The sequence below is a fragment of the Diabrotica undecimpunctata genome, chromosome 6, assembly GCF_040954645.1.
Source record: "Diabrotica undecimpunctata isolate CICGRU chromosome 6, icDiaUnde3, whole genome shotgun sequence".
NCBI classification, from domain to species: Eukaryota; Metazoa; Arthropoda; class Insecta; order Coleoptera; family Chrysomelidae; genus Diabrotica; species Diabrotica undecimpunctata.
This window is the reverse complement of record NC_092808.1, coordinates 18,283,929-18,304,187: the sequence shown is the minus strand read 5'-3', so window position 1 is coordinate 18,304,187 and position 20,259 is coordinate 18,283,929. Positions and strand designations below refer to the sequence as shown.

At 30.2% G+C, this 20,259-nt stretch overlaps 1 protein-coding gene across 1 annotated transcript; it reads right to left on the bottom strand.

Annotated features, from left to right (window-relative positions):
* Positions 1-10,041: 10,041 nt before the first annotated feature.
* On the bottom strand, positions 10,042-17,918 carry LOC140444241 (zinc finger MYM-type protein 1-like). The gene is made up of 2 exons (XM_072535986.1): positions 17,661-17,918; positions 10,042-10,821 (listed from the first exon to the last, which is right to left on the bottom strand). The coding sequence occupies exons 1-2, from the start codon at positions 17,916-17,918 to the stop codon at positions 10,042-10,044; spliced, it is 1,038 nt and encodes a 345-aa protein (XP_072392087.1).
* Positions 17,919-20,259: the final 2,341 nt, after the last annotated feature.

Genomic DNA, 20,259 nt, shown 5'->3' with positions numbered 1-20,259 from the left:
TAAACAGGATAACAGAAATATTGTTCCATGAAATTATCAAACTGACTTCTGAAGGTGAAGGTCAATAATAGGTTAGATATCCATATTCAGCTATTAATATCTAAAAATATCTAAAAATATTAGGAATGCATTCGAACCCACTTATTAGAATACCGGCTATAGGAATATTCCCGTTTAAGAAATATAAATTTGAGGTCCCGAAACGTTTCCATTTACTCCTTAATAAATGTATCCATGTATAGAAATACACTTTAATAAAATAACAACTCTTGATAGAATATTTTTCTGGTAAACGAATAACGTGTATGTACAATATTCTAAAGTTAAATGATGTCTGGTTTATTAGGGTCTATAAGATAATGATATCAAAATACAGAGAGGAGTCCGCCAGGGTTGCGTGCTGTCCCCACTACTTTTCAATGTCTACAGTAAAGCGGTATTTCAAAAAGCGGTCTCAGACTCAATAGAAGGTATATTTATCAATGGAGAAGTTTTGAATAACTTACGTTTTGCAGACAATACAGTAATAATGACGGATAACAACAATGATTTACAGAACGTAATGTAACGCCTTAATGAACGCTGTCATGAATACGGACTGAAGATAAATTTAAAGAAAACTAAATGCATGATCATGACTAAATCTGCACATGCAAATATCCAACTGACTATTGAAGATACTGCAATTGAGAGTGTTAATAACTATAAATACTTAGGAACATGGATAACATCAAATGTAGACCAAACCAAAGAAATTAGGACAAGCATTGAAATAGCACGTGCATCATTCATTAAACTTAAAAAGTTTCTTTGTTGTCGGGATATAAGGTTAGAACTACGCCTGAGAATGCTTCGATGTTACGTATGCCTCTACTCTTCTTTATGGCTTGGAACCGTGGACACTAAAACGAGTCCATCTGAATAAGTTGGCAGCCTTTGAATTTTGGTGTTACAGAAGAATCCTACGAATATCATGGATTCAAAGAATGTCAAACGTGGAAGTAACTAGAAGGATAGGAAATGAGGCGGAAATAATATTAACTATCAAAGGACGAAAACTTGAGTACTTAGGACATGTGATGAGAGGGCAAAAAAACTCATTATTACAACTTATTATGCAAGGCAAAATCCGAGGAAAGCGAAATGTGGAAAGACGAAGAATATCCTGGCTTAAGAACTTAAGGGAATAGTTTGAATGCAGTAGTGCAGAACTTTTTAGAGCGGCAGTCAACAGAGTCCGCATAGTCATGATGATTTCCAACCTTCGATAGAAGATGGAACTTAAAGAAGAAGATAAGATAATAAATACTTTGTTACTTTGTTGTCAGCACCAATTCGACCCTTCTCCGAAACATCCACAGTTTATAAAGTACTTTTTGAAGCTAAGCTTCTATACTGGCATTATATTTTACTTTTTTCTCTATATGAAACGCTGAAGCGAGGGTCGCAGAACTATCGTTACAAGATGGCGCTATCACGTAGTGCCGTCACGATGAAAACACTCGGGGTCGTTCTTATTCGACTTCGTCTAGGACATACCCGACTTACCCACGGGCATATAATCGGCCACAATAATCCTACTTTATACAACAATTGTAATGTTCCACTCAGTGTTAAGCATGTCCTTGTAGAGTGTCCAAGATACCAATTGCAAAGACAAACCAACTACATCATCGGATTAACAAGTGAAATCTTAGGAGAAAAATGTAAAATTGAACAATTGGTAAAATTCCTCAAAGTCATTAATATACTTAATACAATTTAATATCTATAAGTGAATTATCTCATGTACATGTTTATATGTCGCTAATATAGCACAGTCTGGTTATACAAAAATCATCGATTTCACGGCAAAATGTTTCGCAGATATCTGAAGCTTTTAAGACATAGGTTGGGGTTACTAGATGACGAATAGATAAAAAGATACTCCTATTTTTACCTTTCGTTTTTTTTTAAACAATAATTTATGGTCAGACTTTGATTTTTTATCTATAAGTTTTTTCCTTATAATTTAATTAAACAATATTTATACTTCTATTCTTTATGCTTCCTGTTATCTCTTTTACTTTTTTGTGCATATTGAACGCATCGTACTTTTTCTCATAGGTTTCCATTTCTTCACATTGTTCTTTAATCCACTCCTCTTTGGCTTCTTTTATTCTCTTTTTTATGTGTTTATTTATTTCTTTGTAATTGTCTGGGTAATTCTTCATCTTTCTTCTTTGTTCCATCAAGTCTAGTATATCTTGTGTCATCCACCCCTTATTCTTTGTTGTTGTTTTTGTAAGATGATTCTTTCCTGCTGTTTGTATAGCTGTATTTATGTACTTTAATTTTTGGTTAACGTTGTTTGTATCGTTAATTTGTTGCTGCACTGAACGGAGGTTTTCATTTATTTCTTCTCCTGTTTCTTGTCGTATATTTTTGTTTCTAAGTTTATTTAAATCTAGTGCCTTTCTGTGTGGTCTTCTAATCTTTTTTGGTCTCGCCTTTACTACCGGGTTATGATCTGAGCCTATATCAGCTCCTGGGTACGTCTTAGTACATTTAACAGCATTATGATACCTCCTTGCTATCATAATGTAGTCTATTTGATTTCTCACTATTTTTTCTTTGGTATGTTGTGGAGATATCCATGTATATAACCGTCGAGGAGGTAATTTGAAAAAGGTATTTGTTATTACGAAGTCTTCACTTTGGCAAAATTTAATCAATCTCCTCTGTCATTTCTGTTTCCAAGCCCAAATTTTCCTACTTGATCTCCTACCTTACCTTGACCCACCTTGGCATTAAAATCGCCCATTATTATGTTAATGTATGGAAAGACTGACCTAATAAGTGAAGACAAACAACCTGCAACAAAAAGGTTCAGACCTGACCGTGAAGTCGAATAAATGAACCAATTTTAACTTTTAAACCAATGTATGTAAAGAAAATAAAAAAAGTTAAGTTCAATAAACATTGCAAAATTTAATAAGGCAAGTGATGAAAAAATCGACTTATTTTATCAAAGCAGTAAGGCAGATTAGATTAATATTGTATATCATATTTGTAAGAAAAATAGAATAAAAATCAATATTGTTAATTATAAAAATACAAACAATTATAATTAATATAAGGAATATAATAATGTAATGTGTAAAAAATTACCTAAAATTTAATTTATAAAATATATAAGTATTATTACATCATTGATATAAAATGAAAAAACATATGTTGATTTTCCGGGATTTTCCGAGATTTATGGGGGGTGAAAATTATGTCATCATTATTAATACTGCGACAGACTATACGAGCAAATTAAAAAAAAGTAAGTATTTAGGGTGAATTTCAAATGGACTCAATTTTTCCGAGTTTTCCCATATTTTCCGGCCAGTGAAAACTATGTAGTTATTCATATTTCGACGAGCTACCCCAGAATAAAAAAAAGAGGCTTGCAGCTGCAAAGGAAGCCGAGATAATATAAATCTTTCCTACGTGTTGCAATTTGAAGTTCCGATGCCGAAAAAAAAACGGAGCTGAAGCAGATATCCTCTCCACTTTCCTATGTCGATCTTTCGAAAGTACCGTCGTTTCGAAAAATTAGATAAATTTTATAGCTATAAGTTTCAATATAAAGTTTAAATTTTCATTCAAAATTTGTGCAAATTTTACTTTTTAATGTTTATAAACAATGGAGATATGATTTTTTTTAAAAATAGTCGCTAACTTTAACTTCGTTCCTATTGGTCATAGAAGGTTATTTATTTTTTACTGTGAGCTTTTTTACCAGCTATCCAATGGTTGTACGTACAAGTCTGTAGCTTGAAAAATATAGAAGTTATTACAATTGTTTATAAGTAAAAAACATACCCCTTTTTCAAACATTTATTTTGTAAATAATTTCGATAAAAACTCAATATACATTTAAATTCTGAGATAGTCTAAGTCTTAAAGAATCCTATAAAATTTGCTGAATGTGTCTAGCATCATGCATAGGGCAAGCTCAATAGTTTAAATAATTAGCCCCAGGGATAAACAAATTAAATAACTTATAAAATATTTGACTGATCGGGGGGAAATTTCGCACAAATCTAAAAGATGGTAATTCCTTGATGTTTAAATGTATTAATACCATTTTATTTTGTTAATAAAAAAATTAATAAAATTTATAAATTAGTGCAAAAAAACTGCTTTTTTGCAAATATCTCTGTCAAATATTTATCAATTTTAATTAAAAAAACGGGAAAATAAAAATATTCTTGACATAAAAAAAATGACATAAATATTGTTTATTTAAAATATAAGGGAAAAAATTTATAGACAAAAAATCAAATTGTGACCATAAATTATTGCTTAAAAAAAACGCAAGGTAAAACTAGGAGTATCTTTTCATCTATTCATCATCTAAGTATCCCCCACCTATGTCTTAAAAGCTTCAGATATCTGCGAAACATTTTTCCACCTTTTTTTTTAACCAGACTGGATAATAATCTCAGAGGTTGATTCGACAATGTTTGTAAATAAAAAAAAATAACAATCTTAGTTGGTGCAGATACTCCATAATTAAATAAAAATTAACATAAAGACATTAAAAATAAATCAAATGCCTTCTACGGCACAGAAATAGAATAAATAGATGAGTAACGATACAAGAATAACTAATACCAGGCAGTACTAAGAAAGAAGAAAAACGTAAAAGAAATAAAACATTTTTTTTTTCAAAGAAAACAAACACAACTATCATTTTTTTTATAACAACGACTAAAAATATACGTTTTAATATGCAAGTGTTTAGTCCTCCGTGATTTATTGTCGTACAAAGAAAAAAGTCAGCAGAAAATGAAGTGCTTTCAGTTTTTTTTGCAGCCGGAACGAAAATTCATTCTTTCGTAAAACAATTGCAGGTCAGATGAAAATTTTACAAGGCCGTGATGAAAATAGAGATTGGAAAAGTTTTTCTGTTACTAACGAAATCGTAAAATTTACGACTTGCGCCTGGAAACATAGTTTCTTTTATTCCATGATAAAATTTCGACTATAAAATTCAGAAAAATAAACAATATTCCAAATTATATACTATAAAACGAAAATAAAGGAAGTTGATGTATAACTAATAAAAAATTTTATTGGATTGATCAAAATTTAATTTTCTTCTCTTTAATAAAGTAAAAAATTAAATAATGTGCCATATTAGGTAGTTTTCCCCTCTTCTCGTATCCTTATACCTTTTGGTGATGTTGGATTGGTATGCTGGTTTTTCCTTTATGCCCTTTTTCTATTTTTTCTATGGTTTATTATTAATTTGATTTTTACTTACTTTCCTCTTTCTTGCCGTTTCTCGTTTATTTGAAGTATCCATTTGATCTTTTGATTGACTTTTCGTTTTTAATGTAAAACTCGTATCTCGGGTCATGTTAACGTTTTTGTATTATATACTTTATTTTTGGTTATCGGTTTGTTATATTTTTAATGTTTTTATTGGTTATTCTTCATATTGTGTGATTAGCTCTTTCTTTTTAATTACCCAATATTCAGTTTCGTACTTCATAGCTGGTGTTATATCACTTTTATAGAATTTTTTTTTACTTTCCGTAGGATCTTTGTGTCACACATCACACCAATCGGGTCCTTACATTTTATCCATCTCGCCCTAACTCTATTACGTGCACATTCTTATAGCAATCCATCTTGTGTGAAAGAACATTGTTTTTGTCCTATTAAGCCTTAACCTTTTTCTTGAAGAGCTTATTTCCACTGTTATATCTTTTGTTATAAGTCCCTTTCAGTATTTCCTACCAACACTAATTATGTCTTTTTACATCCTAGACCTCTCTTACACCCTATCTTTCCTTCTAGTACTAATTGCTGAGACATTTATCGTTCTTGTTATAATATGTACCTTATGCAGTCTTCTTACTCTTTACGTAATCAAAAAGTTCCCTAACCTAGAGGCCTGCTCTTCCTATTACTTCCTTATTTCTGACTCTGTCCTTCCATGATATTTTAAGCATTCCTCAGAGGCACCACATTTCAAAAAGTGTGTTCATGGGTCTGGCTTTTGACGTCCATGCTTCCATTCCATAAAAGAGAATAGACCAAACGTAACACTTTAGCATCTTGTATCTCAGATTAAAATCGAATTTGTGATAGTTTAGTTTACGAAGTTTCAAAAAAGCATTTCTGGCTTGTTCTACTGTTACTGTATGTTCTGCACATACGATGACCTCTACATAACATAAGGCTATCAAAAGTCCTAAGTGATGAGTCCTAAAAAGGACGAAATACGCATAAGCGAATTATAGAAGTACTATAAGTGAAATCAAATCTTAACTGTCTTTTCTAATTCTGTATTAATTTTTACATACTAAAGATCTATTCTACTATTCAATAATCTTGTGTGTAGTATTCTCAATAAAAGTTCACGATTCACTGAATTCACGGTTTTGAATAATATAATATATTCTCCAGCTTTATCATCGTTGTAGTCTTTACCCGCTTCCATGGGCAAGTGGACAAGGCTATTTCATCTTAATGGGCATGCATAAAGGCTAAAACAACAGGCTAACTATAAAACAGGAAAGAGTTATGATTTATATACATGATTTTTTTAGTTGGTTCATTATTAAGCTATAAATAGAAGTGCATACATTGAAATCGATTTTTCATAAATATGTCTGTCCACTAAAACGGATATGGTGTTATAAGTTAATAAAGTTTCAAAATTTTCCTAAATTATTTTTTTAAGAGAACGATTTTTTCTTATAAACTATCGAAAATGTATATTTATGTAAAGAAAATTTGATTAAGAACACAGATGAATGTTCCAATCAAATGAATTTTTTATAAATGTGGATATTTTGCAAAAATCCGATTATTGTTTTGATTTATGTAACCGTTGAGATAACATAGTTACTTCATGAAAACTATACGAGAAATAAATAGAAAATAATAAACTATACAGAAAATATATATTAAGTATCTGTTTAATGTGAACTAAATGTGAATCACCATCAATAAAATGAAATGTTCGTGTAAATATTTCACTGCTATTCTGTTAATGTGTGGATAGTAAAATATTTATTTTTGGAGACTAGAAATGAGTTAATTAAATGATAAATAGAGAAACGTAAGAAAAATACTTAATATCTACTATATTAATAAGAAAACAACTTAATACAGGACAAAATAAAAACAACAAATAAACAGAATATAGAAGCAGAATAAGAAGAACAAGTGTGAAAGGCATGGAAAGACAAAGAATGATATAGAAGCATAACGAGGTTATTAAATTTGGAGACCCAATGCTTTCTTTATAGTATAATACTTTTTTATTTACAATCCGTTATCGTTCATAGTAGTAAGTAAATTTCATGGGACCGTGACATTTATTTTAATTTTTATTTACACTTATTTTAATTTATTTACAAATTTTGTAACACTAACACTAAAAACACAATTAATTTATAACATTTTATTATAACAGATATATTTATTAGACTGAGTCTCTACAGTTTAACATCTTTATATATTTTTGTCCCATTATTCTGGAATTTGGTCGAAGTTTCTAGGCGGATTGACAAGAATCTAGCCGTCCATTCGATTGACAAGTTTCTACGGCCCCTCGAGACGTCATAGTGCCGCTACTTGGTAATCAACACTTGCTTTATCGTTCGTATAACATGAGTGAAACAGTGTGGAATCATCTAGACTAGCAACTTTCAAAGCAGGACTTTTTTAAATGGCTTCACTATTTCGTTAGAAAAGTGTGCTGTAGTATATTTTCTAGAAAACATTCTATTAAAAATTACACTGTATTTTTACAGGGCCATACCAATTGTTTCGGAATTTAAATACTTTGGTTTAATACTTGACAGAATACTGCTTTGAACTCTTTGACTTAATGCTTTGTAAGAGATAGTGGAGTACATATCAAAATATTGCACTGTAGATTACGGTTGTTTGGTATATGGGTCGGCTAGCCTAACTAATTTACGTAAACTTGATAGAATGCAATTTAAGTCATAAAATTGTATTATGGTTGATGAAGAGCACTTCAATAGAAGCCACACTGGTTCTAGTGTCTGAAACCCCACTCTAATTACGCAGGGAATATCTGGCAAGCAAATACTTCCTAATCCAACACTATTGCTGTATCAGTAATGCTAAAATAATTAATCAATTAAATACAGCAGATTTAACATCATATTCTTCTTAAAAAAGAATTCCGCGCCACTTGCAAAAGCATTTGTAACTTGCAATGAACTTAAGTTAATACATTCTCCTTACAATTATATTTGGGAATCATTGGATATACCCCACCTAACAAGTGTATCTAAAAATCTACAAACATTGTCTAAATACCAAACTGAATTTTGTTATAATACTCTCTATGAGGTCTTAAGTAACTATTCAGCTTACATTGCGATCTATACAGATTGGTTAAAATTACTTTTTACAAAAAATGAAGATTAAAAAAGTATTGACTCTAAATAATCAATCCGTCAAGGATGTGGTATATACATAGGAAGTCCTTGAATGATATTGTGAAACCAGTGGAACAACATTGTCGTGTGCACTGATTTATTATAAGTATTAAATGCATTACAAAACTTTAAAGTCGCAATTAATAGCAACATATTCATATTAAAAGGATAGAAGGGACAGATAGGACAGAAGGGAAAAATTTTATGATTAAGGGGCATTCAGACATATTGGGTAACATTATTGCGGATTCAATAGTAGGGTGTAATCGAAAAATTGATCGTTTGGATATTTCCTTTGTATTAGTTGCCAACCTATCAAACCGTGGTATATGTCTTGTGTGAACTAATTAAGTTGCTCTAATAACCCCTGAGCGTGAAAAGTGTCCTCCCTGTACAATATTGAATGAATTAATACTAATATTTATATGTAATTACGTGGCTAAAGGTTCCAATTCAAGACAAAAATATAAAAAAAATACATTACTTTACTTGAAATATTTTAATCTCATATAATGATACTGGATATGAATGTCAAATATATAGAAAACCAACTCACACCAATATACAGGGTGAGTCATGAGGAACTGTAAGTACATACTCCTACCTCGTATGGATGCCTCTATGGGGAATAACGAATGGCAATTAAAAAGTGTCTAATGCCATTGTTTAATAAGATACAGGGCAAGTTGGGAATTTTGACTGAAGTTTCTATTCGTCACAACTTTTGAACGGTAATTTCGATGCGTCGCATATTTTGGTCAAACGTTACTTTACTACCTCTTAATCAACTGATTTATACAAACTAAAAAAATGTACGTCCGATTTTAAAAAATTAGTTTGTTTTGTTCATAGAAAAAATTTCACCCTGTCTACGGTTTTTGAAAACTCTAACAAGATTTTTACAAATTAGACGAATAGGCAATTAAAATGGCATATTTACTTTTCCCCGCGCGATTACTTAATTTTTAATTAATTATTTTTTTCTTTTAGGGGTAGAAATTGTCGAAGTAGGTTATAGTATTACTTAATTAGGATGAAAATGGAATGTTGTTAATTGATTACCTATAAACCGGTTAAAAATAATAATAAATAAGAGAATATTATAAAAAGCTTTTGAGAGAAAACGTTTGATTTAAAAATCATATGTTTAACGGTAAGTATTTTCACGGAATGAAAACATTAATACATCCTTAAACCAATACTTTCAATATCTTTGTAACAATAACTTCTGGGATAAAATACAAAATTAATAAAAAATTGGAGAAAAACTACAAAATATAGATTGGAGAGAATATACTGAAAAGTAGTGATTTTTTAAGTATAAACTTGTGTGTAAGTATCCACTTCTCGTACTTTTTAACAGTGGCGTAACAAACTCCGTCAGGACCCGACAGCAAAATTATAAATGGGGTCCTTTTTAAAAAATTACTAAATGCGACTTGTGTAACAAAAACTTATAATTATGTGTTAGTGTATTGATGCACTGTTTCTAACAACTAACATTTTTCATCTTTATTGGTATAGAATAAAATAGAACAAAAATTAATAAATGATTACATTATTACATAATATTATTCTATGAGATGAACAACTTTCTTTGTGCACTACTATCAGCGAATATATCTAAAATTTTATTAATATCTATCTGTTGGGCAACCTTATTTTCGATACTTATAAGCGTTAGAGAAGATAACCGTGCTTCTGACATTGTACTACGAAGATATGATTTTATTAATTTAAGTTTAGAAAAAGATCTCTCTGAACTAGCGGTCGTGACGGGTAAAGTTAAAAATAAGATGTACGCATGACACAATTCTGGTATGCAAGCACTAGTGCAATGAAAATCTATGAGAATAATTTTGGCTGCATCATAAATAGAGTTTGCCGATTCCAACTGTGTCCTTATTGATTTTCTAACAAATTGCAATTGCTCCAAAAACTCATTACTTAAATCTGACGGGTACGTAGCAACTAATTTACTGGCTTCGGCAAAAAATTCTGGATCCGATTTGAAAATATATCCACTTCTAGGATCTAAGACTTTAAAATCGTTGTTTACTTTGTACATACTTAAAAACCTAGCTTGAATTTGTTGAATGACTACATCCAGATTTCCGAAAAACACGCCTATTCTATATCTTTCTTCAGGGTTTGAGACGTGTTGATCTTGTACTAATTCATCGAAATGCTTTTTAACTCTACCCCTTTTGATTTTAAAAATACAGGGCAAGCCGCAATTAGTAGCAAAATCTTTCGATTCTTGAAAAAATGACGTATAGTTTTGCCTAAGATTTAATAAAACTTCTTTACAGTTAAGTAAAAGTACTGTTGCGCGTGAGAGATCCATATTTTTGGACTGCAAAAGAGTGACAGCTAAATTTATAGATTCCAAAACTTTATTTTGTAAAATAGTTAGAAAGACAAATTCAAACTGTTCCATTTTACTTTTTAAATTATTAGCTGTCATTCTCTCCTCGCGATCTGTGGTAGTTAATATTATTTTAGACAGTGTTTATAAAATGGTTATGTAGTTCAGCTTTACACCAAGCACAGTTTGAAATCTGGATGACCACCTAGTCATCGATAACGTTTTTAGAGTAACCGATTTTGGTTGGAAATTTTTCTGCATTGTTAGCAAATGATCCCATCTTTTAATACTTTTGCCGAAAAAATTATAAATACTTTGTATGGTATCGTAATAATCGCTGACTTCTAATATATTATTGCTTGCGTCCTGCTACACCAAATTTAAATTATGAGATGCACAATGGATGTATGCAGCGTGGGGTTGGACTGCTTTAATTTTCTTTTGCACTCCGGAGTAATGGCCACTAATATTTGCTGCACCGTCATAAACCTGTCCGCGACACTTTGCAACTGATATACTATGTTCTTTTAAGAAAGATAAAATTAAATTTGAAATATCTTCTCCAGTTTGGCTATGTATATCACAGAAACCTAAGAATGATTCATTAATTTTTATATTATTAGGAACATCAGTAATTGGATCTCTTTCAATAGAAACGTACCTAATTATCACTGATAATTGGTCTGTTTTAGAAATGTCCTGTGTTGTATTTAATAATATAGAAAAAAATCAGCTTTTTTGAATATTAATTATAAGAGAATCTCTAATTAAATTTCCTAATAAAGTTAATAATTCATTTAATATCTTGTTTGATATTTCGATTTTTGTATTAGTTCGCCTAAGAAATTGTCGTATTTAGCCACACTATTGCATCACTAACTATTTCCCTATGTCCTCTAAATGGTATATTTATTTATGAGCGCTAAATTTAAAATTACATCTACTATCCTAATTTAAATGTTTCTCCAAAAAGATTTTTTTCTTCTAAATTCACTCTCCGTACGATACTCTAAAGATTTGTTATTTTTGTTCATGTCATAAACAACCGAGGCGTAGAGGTGAATTAAAGATTTTTCATGAACCTTAATTTTTTTTAAAGACTCTATCGGCAACATCGGTTTTTTTTGCGAGTAGCACAACCAACAATGCGGTAATTCAGTTCCAGCAGGAGATTTAAAACAATAAAAGTTTTCCGAAAAAGAACGGTTATTGGCGTCTTTTGGGAATGGCCCTTTAGGTTTAGATGGCCCCTGCTGTAGTATTTGTTTTTTTATAGCAAAATCTTCAATATTGTCATTATACAACCCCTTATCGGAACAGTGATAAACTTCATGGGAACTTAAAAGCATTTTTTTAATTATTAGCTATCTACCCAAATAAAAATGAAACGTTACCTGTAACTACAATAATTATAAGCGTAATTAATTTGTTCGACATCCAATTCTACTTCTAGGTTGTCATTTTCATTTTGAGTAGGATTAGTAATTATTGTTTCCTGACTAAGACCAACTTACCAGCTTTACCAGCCTCACTAGGATGCTGTTTTAATTCACCAGTTGTCACAAAATATGAAGAAATTTTTAGTAAGTTTTGTTTTTATTCGAATTTTTGAGCACGTATCTTTTGCTTTTCTGAACCACTTTTATATTCCCTCTTAGAACTCATTCTGTCTCCGTCAGATATATTACAATAAGAACGTTATTACATGTGTAAGTGTTGTAATTTCCTTATCTTACCGTTTAGCTGTTGAGAGATTGTCCAATGATAACACAAGTCATCAATAATTGATAAATAAGTGCGTACCAAATTGATGCAACTAAACCGTAAAACAACACAAATAACACAAAATGCAAAAAACCAAACAATGTAAGGATATAATACTACTGCCGAATATCGTATCGAAATACTAAACGTAAACAGAAAACGCATTTCTAGATCTAGAAAAATATTGTTCTAAAATTCGCAAAATTGCAATTCTCAAACCTTTCAAATATTTCAATAGTCACGTACAAAGCATTATAGTTTACAGTCGTCATCATAAAAGGTCGGGACACCGGAAAGGATTAAGTTTATGTTTATGGGAGTAGCAGATATGAGATGATAGTTGCCGAAATGTCTATATGCCTATTTAAAAATTTGCATTCTTAAATTTACAGGTTTTATGTTAGTTAATGTTTTTATGTTTATATGTTTTTAAGATTTCCAGGCACTGCTTAAAAAACGTTGCGTCTGCATGCGTAAAATAATATAAAATAACACATTTTTACATACATTAGACGATAAGATGGGCCTCCTGATATATTGGGGCCCTCAAGCAAACTTCATGCCGCGGGGGCCTCTGTTACGCTTCTGCTTTTTAACCTCGTATACAATCAAGATAAAATATATAAACTTACAAACTTAAGAACCCCATTCGAATTCGTCTTACAAGCTTATTTCAAATTTTTATCAGTATATTTGTAAACATGTATTCGACAAGAAGTTCTTAAAATAAAAATCTCCAATATCTGTTCCAAATGTAGGAATTTAAATTCATCGACATTTGTAAGCACTAATAAAGGAAGCTCATAAACTTCCAGCTACTCCAGTTAATGGGCTTTTCGGTTAGAATTACTCAGATATAGATAAAAGTGGTTTTCCATGAATAAGTATCCTTATCTTCTTCTTACTTCTAATTACTTACCAATCGATATTCCTTCGAAAACCCCACTTACTGTAAAAAGCTAGCGGTTACACGCTATTAAGTGAACTAAGGAAAATACAGGTGTATTTTCTCTTCTGTAATAATTCTGATAGTAAGAGAGGTTTCACAAACTTAATAATTAGACCAGTTAAGAAAAAAAAACAACAGAAAAATATTATACAGATTTTTGAAGATTCTAAAAGATTTATGAGGGATAGCTGATGACATATCCTGGAAGACAAACAGCTGATTTTGCTTTGTTGTTTTAAACAATCATAAAAAGTGGAAAAATTAATTTTTTTGTCTATAAAACGTTTCTTAATTAAAATTCTCGAGAAAAATGGTGCAAATAGAAGTTGTAGATCCTAAAAAGTTCTTTAACTTGCGAGTTTCTAAATTAGAATACATAAACATCTGACTGAGATAATTGCAAAGAAACCCCCTCATTTTTGCAGTAATTTACAAAAGTTAATAACTTTAACAGTAACTGTAAAAGTAAGTAGGCTTACTGAAAAAATGGTGAAAAAACATAACCTTTAAAACAAGAACCTTCTATGATTATTAGGAACCAAGATGGTAAGTTTATTTTTCGTAAAATCATACTTCTATTGTTTATTAACGTTAAGAGCTGAAAATTGAACAGATTATAAACGAAGTTCTAAATTGTATGACCCATTTTATAGATGGTATATACCGAGAAGGAGTAAAAAGGTATTTTCCGTTAACGTGATGATACTCGTACAATACCGCCTGTCCGAGCTCCGTTTTTTTTTTTAGAATGGAATGGTTTTCAAATTGAAACGCGCTGAAAAATTGCAATATCTCGATTTCTATGGCATGCTGAAGCTTATTTTTTTATTTTGGTAGCTAGATAAAATAATAAGAACTGAAAAAATCTATAAGTTAAATTTTTCCATAAAAAAGGAGGAATTTTTCTATTATTTTGTAAAACATATTTAAAATTTATTGATTAATGTATATTATTTATAAAAACATATAATAATTATTAATTCTCCTTGTAAAGTACAAAAAGATTTTATCAAAATTTATTTTAAAACCATTTATTCACGGAGTGTAAAAACTTATTAAAAAATAAGTCGTTTCATATTTTAATATAAATAAACACATTTGGAGTCTTCATTTAGAATTAATAATGCACATTTACATAAATAATATACAAAAAATTTAAATATTTCTTACGAAATAATAGTACAATTCAATAAGTTTTTCTGGGATAAATAAAGTTCTATTATAGCTGATATATTTAGTTTAGTGCTAGTTTCGAATACATTATCATTCTCTAATTTGATTCTGATTATTTTTATAATATAAATTTTATTTAACGGAACATTTGTAAATGGTTTATTTATATCAAAACTTACTAAAATATTATTTGGATTAGATTCAATTTATGATAATGTATTTACAAAATGTTGTATGTTCTTTAGCTGCTACAAATAGCTCTAATTTGCTGTATGAATTTTCGAAACTAACTGACCAGTTGGTTGTTAAAACCAGTGCCAATAAAAATCAAACACACAAATTGGACGGAATTACTAAAAGTGATGAGTCTTGTCTTAATAGAATAAATACCATTTACTTTAAAAATAAGACTATAATGCCATGGTAAACTCTCGCATACACGTACGCATGCAAAAATTCTACTTCGAATAGGGACATACCCATACATTAGTCTGCTATTTTAATATCAACGATAATATAGATAATGTTCATTCACAATTACAAGAACTGACTTATGCAGAATTTAAAAGTATCCCGCTGATAAAGTCGAAGCCATAAAGCGATTTGCCTCTTCAGGTAAATAGTAAAAAGGGCCGGCTTAACGAATTTTATATTTTATTTGGCATTTATATTACATATTTAATTTAAATAAATATCTAGATAATTAAGGGGAAAATACATAAACTGATGGAGTATTAGAATTAATTAATTATTATATTTTTCTGTGTCGATTCTTTATTAAATATATCCAAATTTTGAAAGTAATAAACAATTTTTGTTATGTTAAACAAATTGCAAGTGAAATAATAAAATAGTGAAGTGAAAATTAAAATGAATTAATGTAGGTATATACATATAGCTGAATATGATTATATTTTATATTCCATGTAAGGGAAGAAGTTTTTCAATTGTTAGTAAGGTATAAAGTATGTCTGAAAAAGTTGGCAACAAATGGGAAATTTCTTTATTATTAATTTCACGAAAAAAACTATTCTTCATAAACATTTCTACATTGCATAGAAATCAATAGTCAATAATCAAAATTATAAAATTTTATGTGGTATACAGCGAGAATCAAAAATATTGATTTATGCTTAAAAGTGAAGTGCTTTTAAATTAAGGTACAGAACAAAATGTCATTTTAATTTGGTTGTAGGAATTAAAAATTATATTTAAATTTAGATTCATGGCCATTTAATAATGTGTCAGTAGGTGCATTAATTTTTAATTTCATTTCAAATTTACCTTATTCAATATACAAAATCAACACAAATGCAAAAGTATTTTTTTATTTACTTTTTACTTTACATGTGTTATTTAATTATTAGAAGGTCATGAATCTAAACTTTGACATAATTTTTAATACCTACAAATATTTTAAAATTATATTTTCTTGCATATCTAAATTTAAAATTACTTTCCTCTTCATTATTAATTAATAATTTTGATTTTCCCTATCTACCACTTAATATTTTAAAAGATTATTGATTAATGATTTCTTTAATGAAGAATAATTTTTTTCATGAAATTATTAATAAAGAAAAATCCCATTTTTTGCCAACTTTTTCAGACATTAAACGGAAAACTTAATCATAACAAGTCAACATGAATAACTATGAACCTTTCAAAACGAGTAAATCGGTACTCACCGGAGGGACCGCAGACATTCGGATACAATTAGCGTCTCTTTGTAAAGACAATGAAGTCGACTTTACTAAAGTAACAAGACATTTACTCAACACAGACACCACACATTACTCCCCTGAGTTAGTGATAAGTTATAGTCTAAAAAAATCATTATGAAATTGACTGGTCAGTTGGTTGTGAAAACCAGTGCCAATAAAACACAAAACACACACACACACACACACACACACACACACACACACACACACACACACACACACACACACACACACACACAAAACGAGTATAAATATTACATCACATAGATGTTATGTCAAATCTGTGTCACTATCACTGGTGTCTCTTAAATCGATGATAATATTTTGTATATTATGTGCAGGAAAATATGAATTTTCAGCTTTCATGATATGTGAGACTGCATTTTTCCAACTATTTGACAGACGCATTTAAATGTGGCGAAGTATTATTTCTTCGAACTCTTGACTTAAGTTGATGCCACATATGTTCGATTGAGTTAAATACACAGTAATATGGCGGAAGTCTTAAAATCGTATGACCCATATTTTCGGCATAATTTTTAAAATTTCCAATAAATCCTTCTTAGTATTATTTATGTGAAAATAAATATCTTATATGCCATATTAGTCACATTATTATGATAAATCATATAAGTAATTCTGTATTGTTATTTTCGTATCGCTTGAACTGGGAATTTTATTTAATTGCCTGCTATGATATGTTACATTGTCCATAACTATAACACTATTAGGGGGGATGTTATTATGTATTGTTATTCTTTTTCCTCTATTAGAAGACGCTTTTGTTGAACAAGATTGACTGTTATCTACCCAACCTTTAAATGGCGTATCGTGAGTATCAAACCACGTTTCATCTAAATAAATAATAGGTCGATTCTCTCGACGATACTGTTTAATTTTGTTTAAATATTCCGTTAGCCATATCCGTAAACGATAGGATTCCATAATTACCTTTTTTTATCTACTTTTTAGTATTTACACCCTATACATTGCAAACACTTGTCCTTTTCACAAAAGTTCCAAACAGTTGTCCTACCGCACTTCATTTCAGTGTTGTCGACGTGAAGCCTGTCAACTAATATATCTAGTGTGGGTACAATTTGTTCTTCATACAAGGCATACACTTTGCGACGAATAAGATCTTCATCTACACGATCGAGCTTCCGAGAAATACTGTTATCCCGTCTTGTTAATCTTGGTATAATAGGATTACTTACAATTTTTCTGACTGTGGATAATGGCTTGTTAGTCAATGTTGCCGTTTCATGTAAGGCGTCGTTACTGTCCATGTTTTTTTCGATAGGAGTTTGAAAAACATTGGCAATAATTTGTTTTGCATTATTGCATATTCGTTCATTCGTGTGTATTTGTTCAGGTTCTAATACTTGAATGAGATCACCTCCTTGTCGATTTGGTTCCGGTTCATTAACTGGCGAAATTGCCCTATTATCCTCTGGACTCCAGAGACGCCACATTGTTTCATACCACAAAGGTAAATTTGACTTACGTGGATTCACCGGCAAGTCTACACACTCTTATAACAATACTCAACTAATTTTTTGCACAAGCTGAACACTCAAACGACTTTACAACCAATTCCATCAAAAGCAGACTTTTAAGTGTTAGTTTGTCATCTTACAACTCTCTTCAAATTAAAAAACAATTAACGATAAATAACAGGTAGAAAATTATATAAATTCCAAGTAATTTGTTAATAGGTCAATTAAGTTAAAGGTTTACTCATCATAACTGTATATACGGGTTTGTCAGTTGGAATGTGCTGTTTGAGATATTACCCGTTTTCCCAAAACTTATTAATTTCCACGGTCGGTCCAGTCAATTTGACTAAATTAAGATCTTCATAATTTTGGGCGCATTTTCTTCGTTAAGACTTAAAATAATGATTTATAAAAAAATACCATAATTATGGGAAATTTGTATGTTTATAAAAGAGTTTTTTGACATTACGCTTAAATAATAATATTTGATCTGATAATATGTACCTACCTACAGTTGACTTGGCTATATGCCGGTCCTGGCAGTTTGGGTAGCTGTGATAATTATACAACAATATAGTATATTTACAAGGGATTATTCAGTTTTACATAACTTTTATAATGAGACACTAAATTTCTGGATACAGTATACAAGAAAAATATTTCTATTTAAAATTAATGTCTTTTCAATAATTTGTTTTAGCATATATGGAGACTATTATAAGTTATTTATTTAAAATACTTAAAAGTATAATTGACTATATACATTTCTATAATTAACTAGATATATATAATTTTACAGTGTGTGTTTCTAAAGTGCCGTTTTCCCCTGAATATTTGTGCTATAATAGATATTTTTTCATTTATTTATCGTAAATGAGTTTACCGTAAATGCTCTCATTATCTCGATAAGCCTAACGTCTAATTATAACCATAGCTGTGATGTCTAGACTTCTATTCTGACGTTAGAAGATTTCCATAACAGTATGCTGAGAATTCCTACACGACAGATACCTCGTCAGTTGTAATTAACGTCGTGATAACAGCTAACACTGATGTTATCAATTTATCTCTGTTATCCGTGAATGTCCTATCTAGCCTTTACGTGTGCCAGTTATGATTACTAAATGATTGAATTATAGCACAACTTAAAGGGAAGCTTCAGTCACGCCATGACCTAAAACCGGCGGTTGAAAATCCAAATCATGAGTATTTCATGATATGAATTAGAGAAAATCGATGAAGAAACGTAACATCGATAGGTATATACCTGATGTTTCTATTTTGATAATAGGTTACTGTTTTTTATCGATATAAGATGGGAAATTGTATTATACAAACCAAACTAACACAGCTCTTTATTCCAAAGTTAATTTAATATTTGATCGTACATACATATATACATACATAAGTATTTTCGATTAGAACATTTTTCTCTATTAAACAACTGTACAAAATCTTAGAAGGCCTATTAAATGTTCACCTTGATTTGGCAATGTTATTAAATGGCGAATTAACTCCATATGATAAGACGAGAAGGTCGATAACTAATTTTTTTGTCAAAAGGGGTCCTTGATCTAAGAAAATTTGGAAAATACTGTGCTAATCTGTTACCCTCCAACCCAGAGAGTTTATCAGCTAGTCAGCTAGTAAGTTTATATATCTAAATTAATTGTATACGAAGCATGGTTAAAAAGTACGAGAAGTGGATCCTGAAAAACAGGGTTATATAGTAGACTCCCTCTATAACGAGAGCTGAAATGGCAGACTAATTACCTCGTTGTAAGCCGATCTCGATATATCAGACAACAATAATACTGTGCATACATATGAATATGTAGTTTCTTAAAACATTAACTTCCTATAGTGAAGCCATTCGGAGTAATATAAGATGCTAAGTATTGTTTGAATGGCGTTTTTGAAAAAAAGTTGTTTACTTTTATTGTCAATGAAATACATTAAAACAAAAAAGAGTTGTTTACTTTTATTGTCAATGATATACGTTAAAACAAAAAATTTGTACTTACATTTTTTTCCAACTACATAACGTATAAAGCGTATTTTCAAGGATAACATATACTATTGCTTCTGCAATTGGAAGAAGTCTGTCATTTTTGACTGCTTTAAATTGTCCAGTATCATTCTATCATATTTTCTAAAGATGTAAAGCAGTTGTATGCTTCTTCATTGCGTTTTGTCTTTAGATAAAGTTTCTTACAACGTTTAAAACACTTTCCACATCCACTTGTCCATTAGGACTTTCTTGCGTAGATTCACCGCGACTGTCTTCTTCATCTTCATCACTTTCGTCACTGACGAT

Bases quoted from the DNA above. Each gene is read 5' to 3' on its own strand.
- LOC140444241 (XM_072535986.1), bottom strand. From the start codon at position 17,918: ATGTGGCGTCTCTGGAGTCCAGAGGATAATAGGGCAATTTCGCCAGTT. The intron at 10,822-17,660 runs GTAAGTAATCCT...ACTCTTTTGCAG, and splicing joins TATCCACAGTCAGAAAAATT to TCCAAAAATATGGATCTCTC.